This window comes from Podarcis gaigeae, assembly GCF_964106915.1.
Source record: "Podarcis gaigeae genome assembly, chromosome: 12".
Taxonomy (NCBI): domain Eukaryota; kingdom Metazoa; phylum Chordata; class Lepidosauria; order Squamata; family Lacertidae; genus Podarcis; species Podarcis gaigeae.
This window is the reverse complement of record NC_139688.1, coordinates 24,987,713-25,010,382: the sequence shown is the minus strand read 5'-3', so window position 1 is coordinate 25,010,382 and position 22,670 is coordinate 24,987,713. Positions and strand designations below refer to the sequence as shown.

At 45.5% G+C, this 22,670-nt stretch overlaps 1 protein-coding gene across 2 annotated transcripts in view; it reads right to left on the bottom strand.

Annotated features, from left to right (window-relative positions):
- Window positions 1-18,556, bottom strand: part of ST8SIA6 (ST8 alpha-N-acetyl-neuraminide alpha-2,8-sialyltransferase 6) — a 41,712-nt gene extending 23,156 nt beyond the window's left edge. For both annotated transcript variants that reach the window (XM_083705070.1, XM_083705071.1), the window contains exons 1-3: window positions 18,275-18,556; window positions 17,902-18,012; window positions 7,698-7,796 (exon numbers count right to left, since the gene is read on the bottom strand). In XM_083705070.1, the coding sequence (XP_083561196.1) occupies window positions 7,698-7,796; window positions 17,902-18,012; window positions 18,275-18,369 (305 nt within the window). In that variant the 5' untranslated portion in view covers window positions 18,370-18,556. The remainder of the gene's footprint in view (window positions 1-7,697; window positions 7,797-17,901; window positions 18,013-18,274) is intronic.
- Window positions 18,557-22,670: the final 4,114 nt, after the last annotated feature.

Below are 22,670 nucleotides of genomic sequence, written 5' to 3'. Positions count from 1 at the left end.
TGATAGACACATCCGAAGAAGATTTCTTAAAACAAGCCCCCTCCAAGTCACTCCAACTTAGCTGATTTTACTAAGCAACCACTTACATAAAAAGTATGGTTATATTAGCTGCAGGCTGCAGTTCAGCCAGGGAGAGACAGAAAGAGAATTAGTTGGCTGTGGGGAAAACCGCTTGACAGTTCCATTCTTTGATGCTGAATATCATCATATACCACAAAATAATTTCACTTAGAAGATTGAGGCCTAAGGGGAAAATCTTGATAAATTAAGGGGAAAGACTATAAAGCTGATATAACAGATAGGACACTGTGTGTGTGTGTGTGTGTGTGTGTGTGTGTGTGTGTGTGTGTGACTTGGGGCAATTATGCTGTCGAGGGGAAACTCCTGCACGGTTCTAAAAGCAGACTTCTGCCTCAGGACATCAGCAAGTTGGAGATCACAAAATGAGAACAACTGTCAGATTCTGGAAGAGATGTCATTGGACTGGCAACATATTAAAAAGCCACAGAACCAATGTCTAGCTTCAAAGCACATCAAAGCACTCCGTTTAGACGCCAGCTCAATGGTCACATGAAGGACCTACTGAGAAAGAAAGAGAGAGAGAGAGAGAGAGAGAGAGAGAGAGAGAGAAAGAGACTAGTATAATACATGTATGTTTGTGGACTGCTCCAGGGACTCCATGGGGGGCTGTAAGGCAGGGTATAAATAATTCTAATAAATAAGCCAATTTATTCACTGTGAGGGGATAGATCCTGAAGAATAAAACACAGAAGATGGATTATACCATCTCATGCTCAAGTAGAACATGATATGAATAACAGATCAATCTAAAAAGGTTACTGAAGATTCTTGTTTAGTGTGGAAGTTGGACAGCTTCAGAATCCTTCCAACTATGTAGCATTGAGCCTGTAGAAGTATCTGGCATGGTCACACTGCCCATTACATTAAGTACAGGGATACACAGCGGCACCTTGGTTGTTGAGCTTAATCCTTTCCAGGAGTCCATTCAACTGTTCGAAAACCAAGACGCGGCTTCTGATTGGCTGCAGGAGCTTCCTACACTCAGTTGGAAGCTGCGGAAGCCCCGTCCAAAGAACGTTCGAAAACTAGAACACTTACTTCTGAGTTTTCAGTGTTTGGGAGTCAAAACGTACGAGTACCAAGGCATTTGAGAACCAAGGTACAACTGTACAGTGGTACCTCGGGTTACATATGCTTCAGGTTACATACGCTTCAGCTTACAGACTCTGCTAACCCAGAAATAGTACCTCAGGTTAAGAACTTTGCTTCAGGATGAGAACAGAAATCGTGCTCTGGCGGTGTGGCAGCAGCAGGAGGCCCCATTAGCTGAAGTGGTGCTTCAGGTTAAGAACAGTTTCAGGTTAAGAACGGACCTCCGGAACGAATTAAGTACTTAACCTGAGGTACCACTGTATAGACTAGTTAGCAGACATCAGCTCAATGTTGGAGAACATAGTTTGTCTCTCATCCCTTGTTACTTTCCTTGCGTCTGTCCGTCCCCCCTCCCTTTACTCCCTGACTCTCTGTTTCCTCCTCCATTTCCTCCTCCATGCTCACTCACACATTCCCACTCCTTTCTCCATTCCAGCTCATCTCAGTCTCTCTTCTTCATTCTTCTTCCTTCTTCCTAGCTTCCAACTCATCCATACTCTCTGCTGCTGCTGTCCTTTTTGATCCCACTTCTCTTCCCATATGTCAGTTGACCTGCTCCTGTTTCCCCTTCTCTTTCTCAGTATCTGGGACCCCCACCAAAGGCATCTCTTGACCCCACCTGTATCCTCCAACAGGCTGAATCATCAGTACCTTCTTCCCACTTCATCCTTTTCTGTCACCTTCCAGCTGGATCACCCCAACGTCTCCTCACACATGACTTTATAGCAACATCAACTCTTGAAAGAAACTTAAGTTCAGAATGGCAACTGGAGCCCTTGAGCAACAAATCTCTCACCCTGAAGATGCTAACTGGAGAGGGAAGCGTGATAAACCTTGACATTGTTCTGTTCCCTTAAGCTCTCAACACTTTCTATCCCAATCCCTCCAAGTCCCATTTATCCTGAGGTTTAGAAGTGATTATCGGCAGCTTTCCTGATTCTGCATAGACGCCTCATCCTCAGCAATAGTTGAGCCATCGTCACTTCTGTGACACAAAAGTCGAATAAAAGGAATTAAGAGAGCAAAGCTTCTTGCAACAACAGATGCAGCAGCACCCACTTAAAATTTACTTACTTTTACCCAACTTCTAATAATTAGTTTTTAATTAAAGATTTTCTTGTGCAACAAACAAACAAAATAAAACTAAACTTAAAAAGTACATATATAGTGTGTCCACTTTCCATTCATAGAATCTTTTTCACAGTTTGTTTGCTTTCAGTTTGAGACACTGTAGTCATATACATAGTGCAGTTGGGGGGAAAGAGAGAAGAGAGGGGGGGGATAACAATATTTCATTCTATTGCATAGTCTTTGTGCAGGGTTTTTGTATCAGCATCACGTGGGTAGGTCCTTTATTTAAATATTTATTTATTTTTGTGGGCATTGCAAGAGATTGGAGGGTCCAGAGTTTGGTTGGTTGCATTCGGTTGGTTGCAGTGTAGTTTGGTTGTGGGGGTGGGGGTGAGTGTGTGCTGAGTCAAATTAGCTATATTGATTCGTATGCTGTTGGTGGGGAGGATAAGCCATAGTCTTCTTGTGCTGTATATATAATGAAGGGTGAAGGCAGCCTCCACTGCATGTCCCCATGCTAGTGAACCAACAATTTTTTCACCCAACTTTTGAGTCAACAGAGGCTTCCAAACTGGCTGTTTATCTGTAGCCAGTGGCAGGTGGTGGAGAAAACAGATCCTAATGTGAAATAAACAAGATACCTTTAAGTATTGTATTGCTTTAGAAGTTTTACTGTCAATCCACAAAGCCCCTCAAATTGGGCAGGACTGAGAGTTTCACAGGTTTTATTGAGGTTGTGTTAGAATCAAGCATTAACTGTGTGCTGTGCTGCACAATGCCCATTCAATACCAGTTAAACAAAAAGGGGAAAAAGTCTTCAATCTCCTACCTTTCATTTTTGAACATGAAATAGTTCTGCTTGGTCTCTAAGTGCCTATTTGTTTCTCAAGGAGACTTCAGGGCTTTTATTGACAGCTTTTGCAGAAGGAGATAAGCATTTCAGTTTACAGCACATTTTGAAACTTCTTCATTCTGTCTCCATTGATTTTTTTTAAAAAAATAATAATTCATGTTTTGAAAAGCCAGGGCAGTCATTTTTGTTTGTTATTTTTGTAATTATTTAAGACAGCTGTTCTTTCTTTCTTTCTTTCTTTCTTTCTTTCTTTCTTTCTTATAAGATGACAATCATTTATCCCATCAGTGTTCATGGGATTACAAACATATTCAAAATGCAACCCAATACGAACTGGGTGTTTCAAGTGGAGTGTTTTGCTTCAAATGTGGGTAAATGGTACATCCAGGACCAATGTCTCCAGATGCAGCCTGCAGAAAACGGTGCACAAGTGTGAACAGCAGGCGACAATCTTATAGTGATAATGGAGGGAAATAGAAGGAACCCAGGTAGCTAAATAACTTAAAGGTCATCAAAACTGATCAGCTAATCAGACATTTAAATGAATGGAAATTCCATTTACGTTGGCAAGGATCTACTAGTAGGACACACAATGAATTCAGATAATGAGGAGATGTGTATGAACAAATATAAAATGAAGAGGCTTAGTGAAAAAGCCTATGCTTTGCATGGATAATTTCCCATGTTCAATCCCTGGAACTTCCAGCTGAAAAGAGCTCAATTAGCTGGGCTAGCAAAGACCTCTTTGCAGTACACTCCCCGCCAATAAGTCTAGACAGGGCTGTCTGATTAGTGGTCTAATTCAGTATATGGCAGTTTCTTACGGTCTTACATAATTCCAACAATTGATCTAGTGAAGGGATGGTGAGGTGACCTCTGGTGAACTCCAGTCTCCATTTTGATTTTTGAGCCCCCAGTAGCCTACATAATGGGGGCAAAACACAGTATGTATCTTGCCTAATAGCTGTCGAAAGCCATATCCTCCATCACTTGGCCTAGTCTTGCCATAGCATGGCTGCTTTCTACAAAGGGAGAGGCCTAACCACGTCAGTGTTGGGCACTCCTGCATACACACATCTCTTTTCAGCAAGGCATTCATGACCTTGCATTGCCTTTCCCCAAATCTCCCTACAATAAAGCTGTGGCCAAAGTTTAGTATTTCCCATCTTGGCCAGCTGTTCTCTGGTTGCTGTCATTCATTTATCCATGCCTTTTCATCCAAGAAGCTCAAGGTGGTGTACAACAGTCTCCCCTCCTCATTTTATCCTCAGAAAACCCTGTGAGGTAGGTTAGGCTGAGAGGCATTGAGTGGTCCAAGGTGACTGACCCAAGGTCACCCAGTGAGCTGAGTGGAGATTCGGACCCCAATCTCCCAGTCTGGCTCTCTCACCTTTACATCACACTGGCTCTCTAATGGGCTTGGGTAAGCTGAGTGACTTGCTTGCAAATTCGGTTGCCTTAAGGAGCCACAGAAGCCTTCAAGGAGCAACTAAGTAGATCTGAGAGATAGAGATGATGGGGACAGCACACAGCTGCACACCACAATGTGGAGAGGGGAGATATCTCCTTCCCAGCCAGCATATGTTACAAACTCATTAGGAAGCAGGCTTCTCCTTAATGACCTTGGAATCTTCTGATAACAGACATATATTGATGCCAGAGTTTAAACCCGGGACCCCTGAATGTAAGGGAGATGCTCTGTCACTGAGCTACATCCTTTCCCCAATTCATGCCTTAAGCATGGTTCACCAACATGATGCCTCAACATGAACATGATGATTCAGTGTATCTGAAGAAGTGTGCATGCACACGAAAGCTCATACCAAGAACTAACTTAGTTGGTCTTTAAGGTGCTACTGGAAGGAAAAACTTTTTTGTTTTGACTATGGCAGACCAACACGGCTACCTATCTGTAACTGCAACATGATGCCTGTGAGCACACATGTGCTATAACAGGTCTCCCTTGACAGCCACAGGCTCCCATCTGAACTAGTGTGAAAGAAGCTTTTCATAACCAATAGAAAGTTTTTTTTAAGCCTAATTATGCTATGGGGGGGGCGCAGGTGGCACTGTGGGTTAAACCACACAGCCTAGGACTTGCCGATCAGAAGGTCGGCGATTTGAATCCCTGCGACGGGGTGAGCTCCCATTCCTCAGTCCCTGCTCCTGCCAACCTAGCAGTTCGAACGCACGTCAAAGTGCAAGTAGATAAATAGGTACTGCTCTGGCGGGAAGGTCAACGGTGTTTCCATGCACTGCTCTGGTTCGCCAGAAGCGCCTTAGTCCTGCTGGCCACATGACCCGGAAGCTGTACGCCGGCTCCCTCGGCCAATAAACCAAGATGAGCGCTGCAATCCCAGAGTCGTCTGCAACTGGACCTACCTAATGGTCAGGGGTCCCTTTACCTTTATGCTATGGGGAGGGGAGGTTACACCTGGAAAGCAGAGATCTGCATCACAGAGGTGGTGTCCAAAACATTTTCTATGGTTTGCAAATGTGTTAATGGGTTGGCTATCCTTGGTCTTAAGGATATAGGCAGGAATTCCCCCACACCCCATCCTAGCAGCCAGGTATTGCACCAGTAAGCTGCTCCGCTGACTACTGCAGAGTTTGCCTGTCACCATAGCTGAGCCGTCAGAATCACGACTTTGCACTTCTCTCCTTGCTCCCCACTCCCTAGTGGTGGTCCAGAATTGCACAACACGTCCTTGCGAGGGGCTGCTGCTCTGATATGCTGTGCTGTGTGCTCTTCCATCACACTGTGACTTGTCAGAGCAATTTGAATGCAAGAGCGGACCTAGAGGCATCTCATTCAACTGAGGCAAACTTTTAAACGTTATCTGCTGTTCAAAACACTTTAAAAAAGAAGAAGCCTAAATGAAGATAGTGTCTTGATGGTTTTTTTGTCCTAATGAAGGATTTTGGAATGCTTGAAGTCTAACAAGAAAAAAAGGGAATGGGGGGGAGAGAGACTTCTCAGGAGAAGCAAAATGAAATACCTCACTGAAATAGGTATAGTCATTGTTGCTTGTTGAAACATGCAGCATAAAAATCAATACACAGAGAAAAGAACAAAACACTGAGGGTGTTTGTTAGAGGCTTGCTTTGCCCTTGTGCACCACTGCATTAACATTTGTGGACACATCATGTGAGAGGACATGGTGAGACAACCTTTTCCCCTTGGGGGGGGCTGAATCCAGTGGTAGGCGGGGCCAGAGCAAAAACAAGGCAGGCCCACCTCCTTTGTTTTCTGCCACCCTTCTTTCTTCCAGTCCCTCTTTCCACCGCCTGCTTCCCACTCTCATCTGGTGCTCCTTCCTTCCCACTCAACAGGCTGCTTGCAAAAGACTTTTTGAAATTAGACCACAGGTTGCTCATCTGTTTTACAGTGGAACCAGAAGTTCTGGGACTAAGAAAGGGAAGAAATTAGAAGTAATATGCTTGTTGGGCTAGAAAAACAACAACAAAGAACACCATACATCCAGGAACTCTGGGACGTGAAGTAGACAGGGACTTGAGGTTGAATCCAAAGTTAGTTCTTGATTAATTTCAGTGGGTTTGCTCCGAGTTGAACTTGGGCTAGCGGACTAATGGAAACTGTATGAGCTCCAGCCTCAGAGCCTCTTCAAGCACCGAAAGGAAGAGGGATAAGATGTGAAGCATCAACCCTTGTACCTGACCAGCAGTATTATACTCCTAGATTGCCAGGGTGCCATTGATAGGGGCTGGTGGGGTGGCTGGCAAAGTCATTTAAATAATGCAGTCCAGAGAGAAAAGAAATCCTGACAACACATTGCTGAGGAACACAAAAACAGCATCAAATTTGAAAAAGGAACAGAGAAGTTTTTTCTTTTCTCGTTGAGGTCTTGTACATAGCAGGGAGACATTCAACCAAACATACAGAGGAAATGCTCCCTCGGAATCACACTGCCAATAATGTCACATGCTACCTCAACAAATATCATTCCACTCTGCCTTGTTGCTTAAACAACACCCCCCCCCCAACTTGGTTAACTGACATATTGATAGCAGAACTAACTGTTAAGTTACAAGCAGCACAATTCCTGCTGTTGCACTTCCAACAGAAATTAGATGGCAGTAGCTGCCAATTATCTTTCCCACAATTCCGCAGGGTGATACTATATTGAGGGCATTGTGGGGGAATTTTAATGGTGGCTAGACCCAATCTCCCAGTTGCCCAGGACAAGCATCAGCAGTGGGCCTTGAGAGGTGCCCCAAGATGTCAATTATATAAATACTGGGAACCTGGGATTCTACCTGTGCCTGTTTTATGTGGACTTCAGGCTCCAGTTCAAGTCCTTCACTCCATCTTTTGTCACTGGCCTGAGGGACTCAGGTTTGGAGATTATGGATTCCAGGTCTAGATTCAGGTCTGGCCACTCTGCACTTTGATCTGCAACCTCAGTCAGTCTTGTAACTCATTTCTTTACAACGCGACTTCACTATAACCCTGGTTTTGCATTGAGCATCTCACCCTTGGAACTACTGCCAACACACATTTGGGTAACCTGGTTTGTGTTTAGCAGCTGTATTTGGATGTAAACCAACTGAATTTAAGAACAGAAGCAGACCTCCCTACCTTTTTTTCTTGATAGATGAAGACCAATTGTTGTTCCACAACTCTTTGCATTTTGAGGCTTGCTCAGACTTCTGAATTCCAGTCTGATTGGGAGCCGTTCTGTTAACATAAAAGGGAAAATCAGTCTTTGAAAGAATAAAAATGGTCTTGGCAGCAGCTGCACAATGGATGGCTGTGAAGGAAAGATAAGCAGCAGCAGCTCCAGCTTGTGAGGGGAGAAAACTCAGGATGGCAAAGTCTGCTTCACTCTCATTCTATGGTTTCTGTCCAGAAGTGGGCTGCTCTGAGTTGCCACCAGAAGCATATTTTATTATAAAGAGGTGAGTTTTGCTTGAATTATTCGGTGTGTTGTGTTGATTTTGATGTAAATCAGAAATGTGATATCTATCTATCATCTAGCTATCTATCATCTAACCACACACAGCTTCAACATAATTGCATTTCAGAAAGGCACATCTATTTTAACAATAAACATTAATGGCATTTACAAAGACCCAAGATGCTCATTTCAAATATGAATGTGCATTTCAAATAGCATCATTATAGATATATTTGTTACCTTTGCCTTTCTTCCATGATTGAACTCAAGGCCACCTTTTGTTTGTATCATGTTGAGACTCTGTGCTGCTTCACTTCTGCAGTGTTATTGCTGTGTGTGCTCTTAAGACAGGGGTGGGGAACTTTCAGCCCTTCAGGTGGCCAGGGATGATGGGAGTTGTAGTCCAACAACATTCAGAGGACCAAAGGCTTCCACCTACTGCTTTAAACCTACTTTCTAGGCCTTGACTTCAGGCAACCACCTCAACATGGCATGAAATGCTCCACACAGAAAATTTAATTTGCCTGCATTCTCTTCAGATATTAGGGCTGTGCACCAGATTCAGCCACAACCCAAAGCACGCAGTCCAAAATATCTGAAGGCCACCAAGTTGGCAAATGTTCTCCTAGACATCCCACCCATGCCCACCCCTGGCCCTACTCCCCTTTTACTCTAAATCACCTCTGTTCATCTTAATCCCCTGAATAAGTTCATGGTTCTGTCAGGTGGGTGGAGATTTCAGGATCAGAATTCCTCTCCCCCTTCAACCTTGGTTCTGCCTTCAGAAGGAGACCGCTGTTCATTCCCCTGGCAATGATGTCTCCAAATACATAGCTTTCATCTTCACAGTAGGAATGAATGACAGGCACACAACAATACAAGAGAAAATAGAGTGCCGCACTAAAAATAAAAGTGGTATTGAAAACTGGCTCCGAGATACACACACAACCATAAAAATCAAACACTGAGTTTATCTCTGAATGTATCTCTATTAAATAGCTTTAATGGGACAGTGCAAAAGCAGACCAAGTCAACATGCTAGAATGCAATTGTTTGTGAACAGCACGAGTTCACAACTATCCCAGCATGAGGTTGTGCAAGAATTGCAAATGTGTTATGCTGTCATGAGAAACAGGTGTGCCCGCTCAAATATTTTGGAGGAGAGTGTAAAGCCGAAAAGGGACTGAAGCAAAGAAGCTCCATCTTCCACAGCCAACGGGCCTCAGAGTGTCCTAAGAGTGGTGACAGGCTTTAAATAAAATCCATCATTACTTATAGAAGAAAAGCAAATAGCCCAGTGTCACTCAGCTTAGTTCTGCTCCAGTCTCCAGGCCACCTATCATTTTGCTCTTGTTCTTCAGGTTTTTGAGATCCAGGAGCCATTCCTGACATTTTGTGCTTGGGAAACACACAACATGGATCTCGCTTTCAGTTTCCTTCTGAGTGCATGGGAGTGCAAATGACTGCCACCTCTAGGGGGAAAAATGAAAGCTAATAACATGAAAAACGAGCTCTGTTGCTGCAGTTCCTCTGCGGTAGCCAATGATTCCCAAAAGCTGGGTAATATTATATTTCCTGGTCCAATGCTTTCTTACCCAATCACAATATAATCTCCAGCTTTCAAAGGTTGGGTGACTTTGACCTTTTCTGCATATTAGCATTCCCTTCTTTCTTAGCCTTGACTTTCATACTGCCTAAAACTCATTACTTCTAGTCATCTTAGCTTCTGGATTTCAAGTGGGAAGTCAAAAACTGTGCCAGCTCACAATACATGCTCTTTATATTTGCACTCTTTCCCCTCTCCTTTCAAAAACTATTGGAAAGAGCTGATAGATTCCCTGATTGCTGGCTACAATTCTCCTTCTGGACTCTACACTTGTCTCAAATGCCTGGCACATGGGCACATGGGCAGCTGGATCTTGGCATACAGACTGGATAGACACCCACCCCAACTATGATCCTTCTTCCCCAAATCCAGGATTCACTTGCTATTACAGCTGGGGACGATGATGTGTTCTTTAGCCTGAGGGACGCATTCCCTTCTGTGTAACCATCCTGGGGCCACATGGCAATGGAGGGCAGGCCCAGAGGGGACATGGGTGGAAGAATGGAAGTTATCATACCTTTGTATGTAGGCTAGTTTCTGCACATACAACTCTCTATCACCCATCCCAGACAAACAAGGGGCATTAACTAAAGTTCAAGGACTCATTCCAGCCATGGGAAAACACTCAAGGTGGGTGGAAAGTAGAGCCAATGAGGGGTGTGGTCTGGGAAGAAGCTTGGGGGCCAGTTAGAAAGAACTGGAGGGCTTCATTTGGCCACTGGCCTGAGGCTCCCTACCCCCATATTACAGTTTTGACACTCCCCAAAGTGACAAAATATGTATAAATTTTGAAAATACCCTACCATGTTCTTCTATTTCTAACACTGCTATTCATTCTTCATTCTCTCCCATTTTTATTAAGTCAGCTACTCTATGGCCATTATAAACCAATTGTTGTTCCCCAATAGGATACATGCTTTTAACTTCTTAAGTATTCTGCCACTAATTTTGTCAAATTAGATAATGAGACTGCATTGCTGTTTTAGGGTTCGTGACACTTTGATTAATAAGGTAATATGCAATCTAAATGCTCGGTGAAATGGACTGTAAAATCTTAAACGGCAGAAGTAACAAATTGTCTTCCGACATTAATCATGGCGACTGTGTAAGAGGTTGTCTGACACTCTCTTCCCACTCTCCCCCCCTTCCCCCAATGGAATTGTCACTAATGTTTTAGGCCAATGAAAGGTTGCTGAAGCCAGACATCAACGGCAGGCATCTGCTTCCCACGCCCCATGGCTGACTCAAGACATTTTGCTTTCTGATGCAAAGATCAATATGGAACTCTTAGGAACGTAGGAAGCTTCTCAGACCATTGAATTGAACCTAGGACTTTTGCATGCAAAGAAGATGCCCTACCATTGAACTCCACTCCTTCCATCACAGTCCATGTATAGAAGCCAACTGCATTGGCAGTTGAATCTGTCTTTGACATTGGCAATGGGGGAACATCAGGATGGCAGGCTAGTAAGCCTAGTGACACATTCAGATCTGCCTTCCGACATGTTGCTCCTACACACCCCACCCAGCAACTACTGCCTGTGGTGGTTGCCTCATTCTTCCTAATAGTATGGACAGCCCCAAGCAAGATCAAACCTTCAAACTATTTAAGCCACTGGAATGGGAATTAATAAGCATATTTAGCATTCTGAATTCCAGTTTCTGCAGCAAATCCAGAAAAATCTCAGGACATTTTAAACAAAGCCAAGCTGGTTTGGGTCAGCAGAAAGTGCTTCCCCGCTCCTCCCCACAAAGCCAATAAAATTCATTTGGCACCTAAGGCAGAAAATCCCACAAGTATCTCTCCACATTCCCGGTCAGTCAAAATACAGACACAATCAATTAAGTAACTAACAGTTTGTTGCCAATTTATGGCACTCAAAATCGGTGCCTGAGGCAGGTGTCTGATTCTGCCTAATGGCAGGACTGGCCCTGCCTGTCCCATAAACTGATCAGCATGGCATATTTGCCGTAAGCAAAGGCCCCTGTGCATTAACCAAAGTTCAAGGACTCATTCCAGCCATGGGAAAAGAAGAGACTGACCCTCGGAAAATGCTGTGGTAAGGATCATCAACAAGTCACTCTCCTCTAAGGCAGGGGTGGCCAACTGATAGCATGTGCCCAAAAGTCTTGGAAACAGCAGTGCCATCAGGGCCCGACTCTGAGACAGAGGTCCAGGGCCCCACACAGCAGCAGCAGGAAGGCCCCTCAAATGCAACAGGGGCAGGGCTGGATGACCACATTTCAAAGGAAAGTAATTATCCCCTAAAAGAGAGAGCCTTTGTAAGGCCATTAACTTAAGAATCTAAAATTACTGAACTATGTCATTGCTTGGTAATAAGGTGATGTCCACAGAGACTATAAAGCGAAGCAAGGAAGCCTCAGGGCTGTGATCTCCTTCCTCTTCAAGCACCAAGCTTATTTTCTTCCTTAACTCAGGTGCAGAAAGATTACATGAGCAAGCTCAGTGAAAAGAGAGCCTAATCAAATCAGAACTCTGCCTGGAGGGGCAAGAACACTACTGAATGCTGAATTCAATTGATAGCTACTCTGGGTTCAGCAGCTGGTGAGAATGGGATGACGTCCTCTTCCCCAGAACCCCTCACTCAGGTCAAGAACGGACCTCCAGAATGAATTAAGTTCTTAACCCAAAGTACCACTGTATACAGTGTTTTCCGGGGGAAAGCAGTGAGACAAAAGGAAGACCTCTCAAGCCCGTGCTTAGGAATCATGGGACAAGTGTAGATGAGCCCTAAGCTCTGCTCTGAAATAAACCCACTCCTGTCCATGCTCAGGGCTCCTGCTGTGGTTCGCAGGGGCCTTCTGGCCAGCCAGGAGCCAAAGCATGGATCTGCTGACTAGAGCCAGGACCACGGATAGCTCACTGTGCATTCAAGATCAGGGCATGCAGCAGGCCTCACAGATTTGCTAGACGTGTCAGAAGCCACCTGCAGATCTATGTGGTCCTGCACAACAAGCTCTGCTTCCTCCAAGCTGGACGGGGGGGGGGGGGGATTGCTTGGGCTTAAAGGGGTTGGACCTTATTCCAAAGGTATGTGCTCCAGAAAAGCTGAGGTGCCTTTTGTCCTCAGATCCAGGGAGTGCTTTTTGAACATGCAAGAGACAGGGTGGAAGATGTGGCCTATGCAGCTAGATTGGGGGAAACAGGAGCAGAGAGGTAGCAGCTGTGGAGTCTTAAGATCATGCAGAGTAACGTACAGGGCTGTGCTGGGATGGAATTTGGCACAAAGAAGCCAACCCCCAAGCTCACCCACAACACAGCCTGAGGTGGAACACTGACTTGAGATAGTTGATCACATTGACAAACTTCATTTCCATAATGGGCTCCACAGATTCTTCAAGAGTATTTCTGCGTTTGGAAGACAAGCATGGTCCCTGCTAAGTTCCACCTCTCCTGCACTTGTCAGGGGTAGAGATGTCATTCAGGAAGAAAAGAGGAGTGGGGGTTATTTTCTGCCCCTTTAGCAAAAGAGATGTATGACTGACAGAAGAGATGTATGACTGGCAGCAAGTGAAGCTGAACATACCCCTCGTCCACACCATATCTTTTAAGTGCTACGATACCACTTTATACAACCATGGTTCCTGTCCCCAAAGAATTCTGGGAGCTGCAGATTGTGAAGGGTGCTGAGAGTTGTTAAGAGACCGCTGTGCCCCTCTAAGAATGACAATTCCTAGAGTTCCCTGTGAGGATTGACTGTGAAACCACTCTGAGACTTGTAGCCCTGGGAGGGGAACGGGGTGGGGGGTGGGTCTCTTAACTCTCAGCCCTTTTAAAAAAAACTGCAGCTCCTAGAACTCTTTGGGAGAGCCATGCCTGTTTAAAGTGGTATCATAGTGCTTTAAATGCAGCGTGTGAATGTGGCCATAATCACCTATTTATTCCTGTTAAAGGGACAGCTATAGAAGGGAGAGTTCAGAAGTCAACACCCCTGCAGGAGAAATGTGGGGGTAGCTGGCTGATGCTTTCCGGCATATCAGTTCTACCAGGCGCACCCCAGAAAGGCTATTTCATAATGTGTCTTAAAGACATAGTCTGGGAGGAAATAAGAATGTTAATGATGGCAGTCAATTTAGCACAGCTGCCAGGCTTGCTGAGCAATGTATATTGCAGTCCATTACTTATGTGCTAAGTAACTATTCCCATTCTTTGTAATAACTATTTTACCCTCAGGGGTACAACGTTCTGACAGAAGAAAGAACAGAGGTCTCTGTAGCACGGTTAATAATTAATTACATTTAGTTAATTATTTCACAGCCTCTCCAAAAGGGTCTGTTGTTGTAGACAGGAGCCATGAAAAAAATAACAATCACATAAGCACACACCACCCCTGTTTCTTGTGTCCACGCACAAGCCAGGTCATTGCGTGAGCTGCTGTGATGTCATAGAATGTTTATAAGCACTCTAAGCTCTATAGGCAAAGTCTGTCATTGTGGAAGGTCAAATATCAGGGCAGGAGCTGTGTGGGAGGTGTGGTGTCAGTTTTGGAGAAAACCCTTCTTGCCTGGCCAAGTGCCTGGAGAGGTTGTGTGGTATAGAGGAGCTGTCGAGCAAGAAAGTAGAAACAAAATAATAAAATTGGGCAGAAGTGGGCATAGAGGATATGGAGGTATAGATAAACGGGGTGTAGAGGAATGAGATGAAGAGATAGTCAGGAGACAGGATGGAGAAGGGAAGAGACAGTTCACACAGGACCTAGAAATAGGAGTGGCAGCATGCTGCTGAGTAGACAACTGGTGGAAAGAATTTCACACGATCACTTTTCTGGAAGTGCAATAGCAGAGATATTTCTATTTGGATCTCAAGGGTTAATTCTGTTAATGTTAAAGTCAACTAGCCAAGAGGGGGGGGTGGGTGGAGGTACTGCTTAGCAACCAGAGTGGCATGCTCTTTAACAACAACAACAACAATTTTATTATTTATACGCCACCCATTTGGCTGGGTCACTGAGATGGCAAATGTCCTGTCCTGTTAAAGAGTTTTCCTCTGTATATTTGGTTGAACAAAACAAGGACTGAACCCCTCTGTTCCTTTCTCTTTAAATTATGCACCATTTCCCTCAGTTTTCCTCAATAAAGTGTTACAAAGATTCTTTTTTCACTGGACTCCATCTGCATTACTTAAGTGACTTTGCTAGCACTTCTACAATAATCAGCCATAATTTTTAGCCAAATAATTCCAGTGCATTATATCGATGTAATGTTTCATCCCTGGAAAGAGGTGCTTTCCCCTCTTTATTAGTCAGTTAATCTCTCTTGCCAGACTGCTGCTCCTACAACATGCACATTGCAAACTTTAATGGAAACTGACAGGAGAGTCAAGAATGTTTGGGGGGAAACTGTAAGAGGCACCACATCTGTTTGTGTGTCCTGCAGTTCAGCACCTGGCATCCTGGTAGGGAAAGGCTTACCGGGAAAGGCTTTTGTTGTTGCATTGCCACTCCTGTGGTTGCCTTTTTTGTGCAAAGTATTTTCTTATCTTTCCTTCCACACAATTAAACACTAGATGTAAGCAAACAAAAGGAACTCTTAAAAAAGCCGTTGGGAGATTTATATAAGTGGATTGACAATTATTGCCCCTGGAGGTGTCCCCAGTGTTCTACAGAAGTGCAGCAAATGTTGAACATTCAATCACAGAATGAAATAAATATTGTCCGTCCTTCACTGCTTTTGAACCCTAAAGTAATTTGAAATTACAGGAGTCACAGAAGGCCAAAGAGACAGGAAAACATTCTATTTTACTGTAAAAGAGTTTTGACAAAGAAAATGGATGTTCTGTGCCATGGCTTAAAAAGAAGAAGGAAAAAAGAAAGTAATCACTGCTCGGCTTAACTTGGCAAATCCTTTATTAATTGTAATGGAATAAGACTTGTAAGGCCTCCGTTTATACCTTTAATCAGCATCAAAATCTAGGTGGGAAGGCTTATTCGATATTGGAAGTGCTGTAGAAGCAAGCGCACTAGTAATAGAAAAATGTCAGTCGAATGCTGGGGGGAAATACTTGCAAAAGGCACAAATCAGCTGAGGAACTAGCTACATAAGAAGAACGAGTCTCTCTCCAGGGAGACTTAAAACCAATGCAGAGCAGCCTATAATGTCAGGTTGAGGAGAATCCTGTCACATATGGAATTGAACACCAGAGTGAAGTAGCGGTTAGGGTGTTGGATTAGGAGCTGGGAGGCCTGGGTTCAAATTCCCGACTCAGTCATGAAGCTCACTGAGTGACCTTGGACCAGCCACCATCTCTCAACACCCAAGGTTGTTGGATAAAATGGGATGTGGGGGAGCCATCAACACCAACTTGAGCTCCTTGGAGGAAAAGAGGTATGTAAATACGGAGAGAAAGCCCCCAACCCACCCAAAATACAGGGGAAGAATAACCTGTAGACCTGCCTGAGAATCAGAATTTGTTGCTAGCGTCAGAAAAGGGATTCAGATCTTCTGGTTGTGGAGTCTGAACCTACTGCTGAACCCACCCAAAGGCAATAACTCCCCTTTAAAGCCCTGATCAAAATATTAGTAGGCATAATGTGAGCTCATCCATCAGTGTTGTAATGCAAGGCTCCGAACCAGATAACCCACCCCTTACATTCTGTTTAGCCCTCAGTTAAGGGATGGAGTTTGCATGGTGATCAGCTCCAAGCTCAATAGAATTAACACTGGTCAGTTCCCTGGCTGTATTGATCTTGCCTATCTTGCCTACTGTCCATGCACTGGTAACCTCCAGGCTGGATTACTGCAATGTGTTCCATGCGGGGCTACCCTTGAGGTTGATCTGGATTCTGGAAGCTGCAACTGATGCAAAATGCAGTGACTCAACCGCTCATTACCTCTATTGCTGGAGAAATTGCACTGGCTGCCAATCGGCTACTAGGTTATGTTCAAGGTATTGGCTTTGGTGGATAAAACCATATATACCGCTTGGGAGCAGTTCACCTGAAAGATTGTCTCACCCCTTATAAACACAAATGATCACAGTACTCTGAAGCATCTTCTCAAAAAGTCCATTCCAGGCAATATAGCATTTTGTTGTTATATGAACTACATGAATCTCAAGGCAATTTACAATCCTACAATAAAAGCTACTAGGTTTAAAAACAGTAGAACCAAACAATGGAAACAGAGACCCAAAAGAAACCTTATCAATCCCATACAGCTGGAAAAGATTGCCGACACAAGAATGTTCTCAATCTGAATTCTCTCTTCATGCAAAACTTTTTCAGAATCTTCCTCTTAAACCTGAACCTAACTGGCTATTTACAGTACAATCATATACATGTCTACTCAGAAGTAAGACTTCTTGGTTAAATGGGATTGGGAGGCTGGTATAGAATTGAAGTCACAAACTGCTGGGATTCTAAAAGCAGGCGGGGGCTGGACCTGAGAACTCTCCAAAGGTCAAATTGTGTGAAAATGTTCATCTTACTCTGGTGACATTTCCCATTTCTGCAAGTTTTCACACCAAATCTTAAAACTATTTTTGTTATTTATGCCGTGGGAGTTTAATGAGTGGGTTGAGACGACAAGAAACTTCTCAAGAAAAAAATTACTGTGGTCTCGTGGATCACAGCTGAAGTGTTTGAAAGAGAAACACCTGAGCTTGAGGATGGTGAGTCACAGCAGAAAGGACTGAAGCGAAGCGAAGATGATGGATAAAGTAAGTAAGAAAGAATAAAGAAAACAAAAGTGGGGGTAGAATATCTTCAAAGCTGAAGATGGCTCCTCTGCTAACCTAAATGGGAAATAATTCTGATTTCATTTTTTCCTGGAAAGGAATCTGGTTTCCACCACCAGTTACAAAATTTGAAATGAACAAATGATTCCTTGTGCTGCTTCAGTTGCAATATATCGTTAACACTTTAAAATGCAATTTTAAAAGTAACTGATATAATACAGGTATAAGATAATCTACCGCCAAGCTTTTCACCGCTGCTGGTGAAGCCAAAAGGCACGTTACAAGAACAATGTTTTGTGAAAAAAAGAAAAGAAAAAGTAAGGTCACCGTATGTTGACCCCTGAAAGTTGGGATCTCGAAGTGAGAGCAGGACAATCAGGGACCAACCACAATACCAGGAACTCGTGGGTGTTTTCAAGATGATCGGCCCTTCTTGGAACACCAATGATCCACAATCCAGATGTTCGCGGCTGCCTTTCTCACGCTGGACCAGCGCAACTCTCCCTTCTCGGTCCAACCCAACACGGAGGCGAGAAAAGCCGTAACAACAACAACAACAACAACACGAGCTCAGCCTTTTTACCTGTTGGTGGCCAACGGAGGCTCCAGCTTGGCAGGTGCCGACGGCGCCCGGAGAGATCGCATCACCCTGGGGGTGCCCCCCGTCGTCGCCCTGACCTCCTTCTCAAAGCCCCTGGCAAGCAAGCGAGACAAACCCAAGTTGGCCAGCCGAGAGCATTAAGTGGCGCGAGGAAGGAGCCCAGTCCAGCCACAGCAAAGACCTGGGCACCTTCGTGCACCGCCCCCCCCCGCAAAAAACGCGCGCCCCCTGCCTTGGGGAAGCCTCTCTCGTGCAGGGAAGCTGGAGCTGGCCTCTCTCCCGACCGTGACTGCATCCCCGCCGCGTGGGATCCCGCCACCCCCAGCAGCCCCCCCAGGCAAGACCCCTCCAGTACCTCGAGCCGCCGGAGCCATCGGCGGAGAGCCACCCGAGGCACAGGCAGAGGAGCAGGCTGCCCAACAGAGCCGCCAGGGCAAGGACCGCCCGCATCGCCGCCGCCGTGGGGAGGAGAGCTGCCTGCCTGCCTGCCTGCCTGCCTGCCGCGGGATCCGGCCGCCGTCGCCGCTGCCCCCGCTCGCCCGCCCGCCTCCCACTGCAGCGAAGGCGACCCCGTCGGGCAGAGCAGGGGCGGCGGCGAGCGGCAGAGCAGGGGCGGCGCTGCTCCCCTGCTCTCGCCCCGCCCCTCGCTCGCTCCCGTCCCTCGACGCCGCTCTGGCTCCGCCCCCCTCCGGCTCCTGGCGGATCCGCTTTGCCTCCTGCGGGGTCTGGGGAGACGAGCTGCCGCCGGAGGGGCCTCAGCTCATCCCAGCCCCTCGGCAGCCCTAGCTAGTCGCTCAAACTCTCGCTGGCTCGTGTCTCACAGAGGCAGGAGGAGAGATCCGGAGAGAAGGGATGGGGAAGTTGGGGGGGGGGGATTCAGGGAGATCTGTGCCTTGGGAAGATCGGGGCGGGCGAGCTCTCCTAGCCACAAGACCCGGGTTCATTGGAAACGGCAAAGGCTGCCTCTGAGCATGTGCAGAGAGTCAGCGGAGGGCCAGAGGTAGACGGGAACTCAGCTGATGAAGGAAGAGGCAGGATGGAGATCAGGCTCGCAGCCCAGGCGGAGGGCTAGCCAACCATCCCCCCCCCCCCATCTGTGGGCGGCTGCCATGAGCCATCGCGCCCACCCCTCTAAAGTTACCACTAGCAGAAGAAGCGCGGGGGGGGGGGGATTGCTGCCATAAATCTGCCTCTTCCTCCAGCCTCTCCCCCAGCAAATCGCAGCCTAGGAGGATTTCTGTTGGGGAAATGACAAAGTGGGGAATAGGAGCCAATCCTAGGGGCTGAGGTCCCTTCCCCCCAATAAAATAATTGAACACCCCCCCCCCCCCCGTTGATGGGCATTTCTATTCACACCTGGGCTCCCCCAATATTTTATTCAAGTTGGCACCCTTGAGATAGGGAGAGCAGAGTCACAAACTCCTCTTTTAACCAGAGGAGACAGACCATTCTGCCCTGTCCAGTTAAACTCTCGGGACCTTCAGGGAAACTCTCAATGTGAGGAGCCAGGGTGAGGCCTTTCCCCTGCTTGGCTTGAGAGATTTGACTCTTTGCCTCACCCTCATGCTTGCCATACATGTTACATTCAAGGGCTTGTGCCTGTGATTAATTTTTACTGGCTTTTAATGACTGTATTGTTGTTCTGTATTGTATTTTAATTGTACTGTGGCACAGAAAGAGGGGAAATCTTGGCGGTAGGGGGATGGACAGCCCACATCAGTGCTTTCGATTTATACGATGACACATTCTTCTAAAGAGCATGAGGAAATCTCAGAAGGTGATTTAAATTACATGTGTGAAAACGTGCCTGATCATGCAAGAAATCTTGCAGGCTATATATATATATATACATACAGTGTTGTGAGAGTTCCCAACGAGAATCTGATAAACATTGTGAATGCGAACACCAATTGCAATTCCCAGAGTCCCTTAAGGGAAGCCATAAATGTCATAAGAAGAGGCTGATGTGCTGAAAAAATCTGGAGATGCCAGAATGTCCTGGGCCGCTTTTGTGAGTGTCATCGAATTTTCTACAATACAGTGATGGCACTGGGCAATAGATATTCATCAGGGTGATCCAATGAAAGGAACTATGTTTTATTCCTGCCCTTCAAAGGTGTCTGTACAAGGTGGGAGAAGGATTTTGGTGCTCCAGTGAACATCTATTTTTGGCATCTCATAAATTAGGAGTCCACCAAGTACCTATTCAACTGGGGGGGATCTAAGTCAGTCCCAGGCATAACCTGCTGAAGTGGGCATTTTATTGTGCCAGCGTATGAACTTAAAGAGTGGTAGAATAGTAGATGTCCTGGCTCCCAGCTGCTGAAAAAACAAAAGCCTTGAAGAAGGATTCTTTCCCAAGGCCTTAATGTTTAGATCACTTTGGTACACATGCAAATCACTGGTTTCAGACAGTGCACATGGTTAATCCTAACTACAGCTGCAACAAAAGCAAGTGCTTTTAACTGCCCAAACTTTGGATGTTGTTGCAACACCGTCACACACCTTTGGTGTAGGAATGAGGTGCACCCATCTTCTACAATCTCTCACTATGCCTAGCCGGCATAGTGGATCCTCCTGGACCTAGGTGAAGGGGGAGGTGACTATGTCTTCAGAGAGGTGGCCAGGACTGGTGAAATATCACCTTCTGGGTATCTGATAACACCAGGGTGGGTTGCACAACAAGCACCATGGGTGTGTCAGAGATGATGCTCTGACAACCCTAGAGAGGGAGGTGGGGTTCATCCATCATGGGGATGGATGAGGCAAGAGAGCAGGTTGAGGGAGCACACACACATATACACACCAAATTCCTGGGCTTTCAGTGTTGGCTGTGATGTGAGAACGCGTTGCAGTCTGGTATAGGCTGTTTGGATCCCAGGCTACAACTACAGGAGAAGCAAGACCCTCTTGCAGTATTAATGCTGCAAACCGCTCCATCATAGGCTCAGGTTGTACAGGGTGAGTCTTTTAAAAGAGGCCCTGTGGAACTTGTGTACTCTGTATCCACAGGGCCTCTTTTAAAGGACTCACCCTGTATATATATATATGTGTGTGTGTGTGTGTGTGTGTGTGTGTGTGTGTGTGTGTAAATAAACCATCTATCATAAAGACACCACAGTCTCAGATGTGCCTCATTTCCAAAGGGAAACAGGAACCCTGGGTAAGCCACCAAGAACCCCCTAGAATCTCGCACCGCGGGGAGATTGGGGCAACATGCAGCAATAGTATATTTCAGAACAAACTCTGGCATAATTTAGTCATGCAGACAGATCTGAGTGTCTGGAATGTTCAAGTTGGTTTACAGTAAATTTGAAATAGCTACAGGGCATTCAACAAAGCAAAGCAGAAAGAAAAGGGAAAAGTCTATGGAGAGATTAAGTACATAAAATGAGTCCTGCTGAATCAGGACATTGTCTATCTAGTCTGGCATTTTGTTTCCAGCAGTGTGATCAACCAGCTGCTTCTGGGAAAATTACACGCAGGGCATGCAGTGAAGTCATTAGTCAAGTCATTAGTCATGCCAGCTCCACACTATTGTCCATTCCCAGCACCTGACATTCAGAGGCCTGCTATTTCGGAACATGGAGCTTGTGTGACAATTCAGCTATTGCAGATGCTGAATGGATTTCCAACAGGAGTCCACTTGTATGTGCCTTTCATAGCTGGGCAGCCTATCTCATGCATGCTTCTTACATAAGAAATATGAACAGGACTGGAGGCACTTGTAATGAAGTACAGAACAAGCTCATGTTGGCAGTCATCAAATTCCAATCGATTCAGTGGAATCCCTGATATTTATTTATGTAACAAAATGTATATACCACAAATGTATGCCTAAGATGATGGTCTCCTCTCAGGTCCATTTCTATAGGCGCTACGCAGCCAACTATCAACTGCTCAAGGAGAAATTCCATTTCCTTGGATACCTTCAATCAGAATCTCCCAATTATGTTAATATTTCGCTATTGTGCTGCTGTGCAGTGTCATAAAAACAACAGGTTTGAACAAAGCGAGAGGAAGCATGGTAGAAAGGCAGATCACCTGACCTGTTGTGAATTATGGAGGATGCTATTTTTAGAACCCTATTTTTAAAGTGCATCCACTTTTCCAACTTCAGCTGATTTGAAAGATGAAAGATCTCAGGGAGGACTGGCTCTGCCCTAATGGGAAAGTGAGTCAGCCGGTGCACAGGAGTGGGGAGGAACCACAAGGCTCATCTAGTCCAACCCACTGCAATGCAGGAATCTTTTGTCCAATGTGGACAAGGAGCCATAGCTCACTGCTAGAGCAAGCAGATGATCCTAGTTCCAGTCCCTAGCATCTCTAGGTGGGATCCCGCCTGAAAACCTGGAGAGCAATTACCAGTCAAGGTTGCCGGTACAGTGGTACCTTGGGTTAAGAACTTAATTCATTCATACTTAACCTGAAACTGTTCTTAACCTGAGGTACCACTTTAGCTAATGGGGCCTCTCGTTGCTGCCGCACGATTTCTGTTCTCATCCTGAAGCAAAGTTCTTAACCTGAGGTACTATTTCTGGGTTAGCGGAGTCTGTAACCTGAAGTATCTGTAACCTGAGGTACCACTGTACTGAGCTTGGTTGATCAATACTATTAGGCAGCCTCTTCCTATGGCCCCAGGACAGAGGTGTGTGTGCCTCATGGCTTGCTATACATACCTTAAACAGAAAAATGTCTTGGTCCAGTCATGCACTGAAGACACTGGTAACCGGAGTCCAAGCTGCCATCTC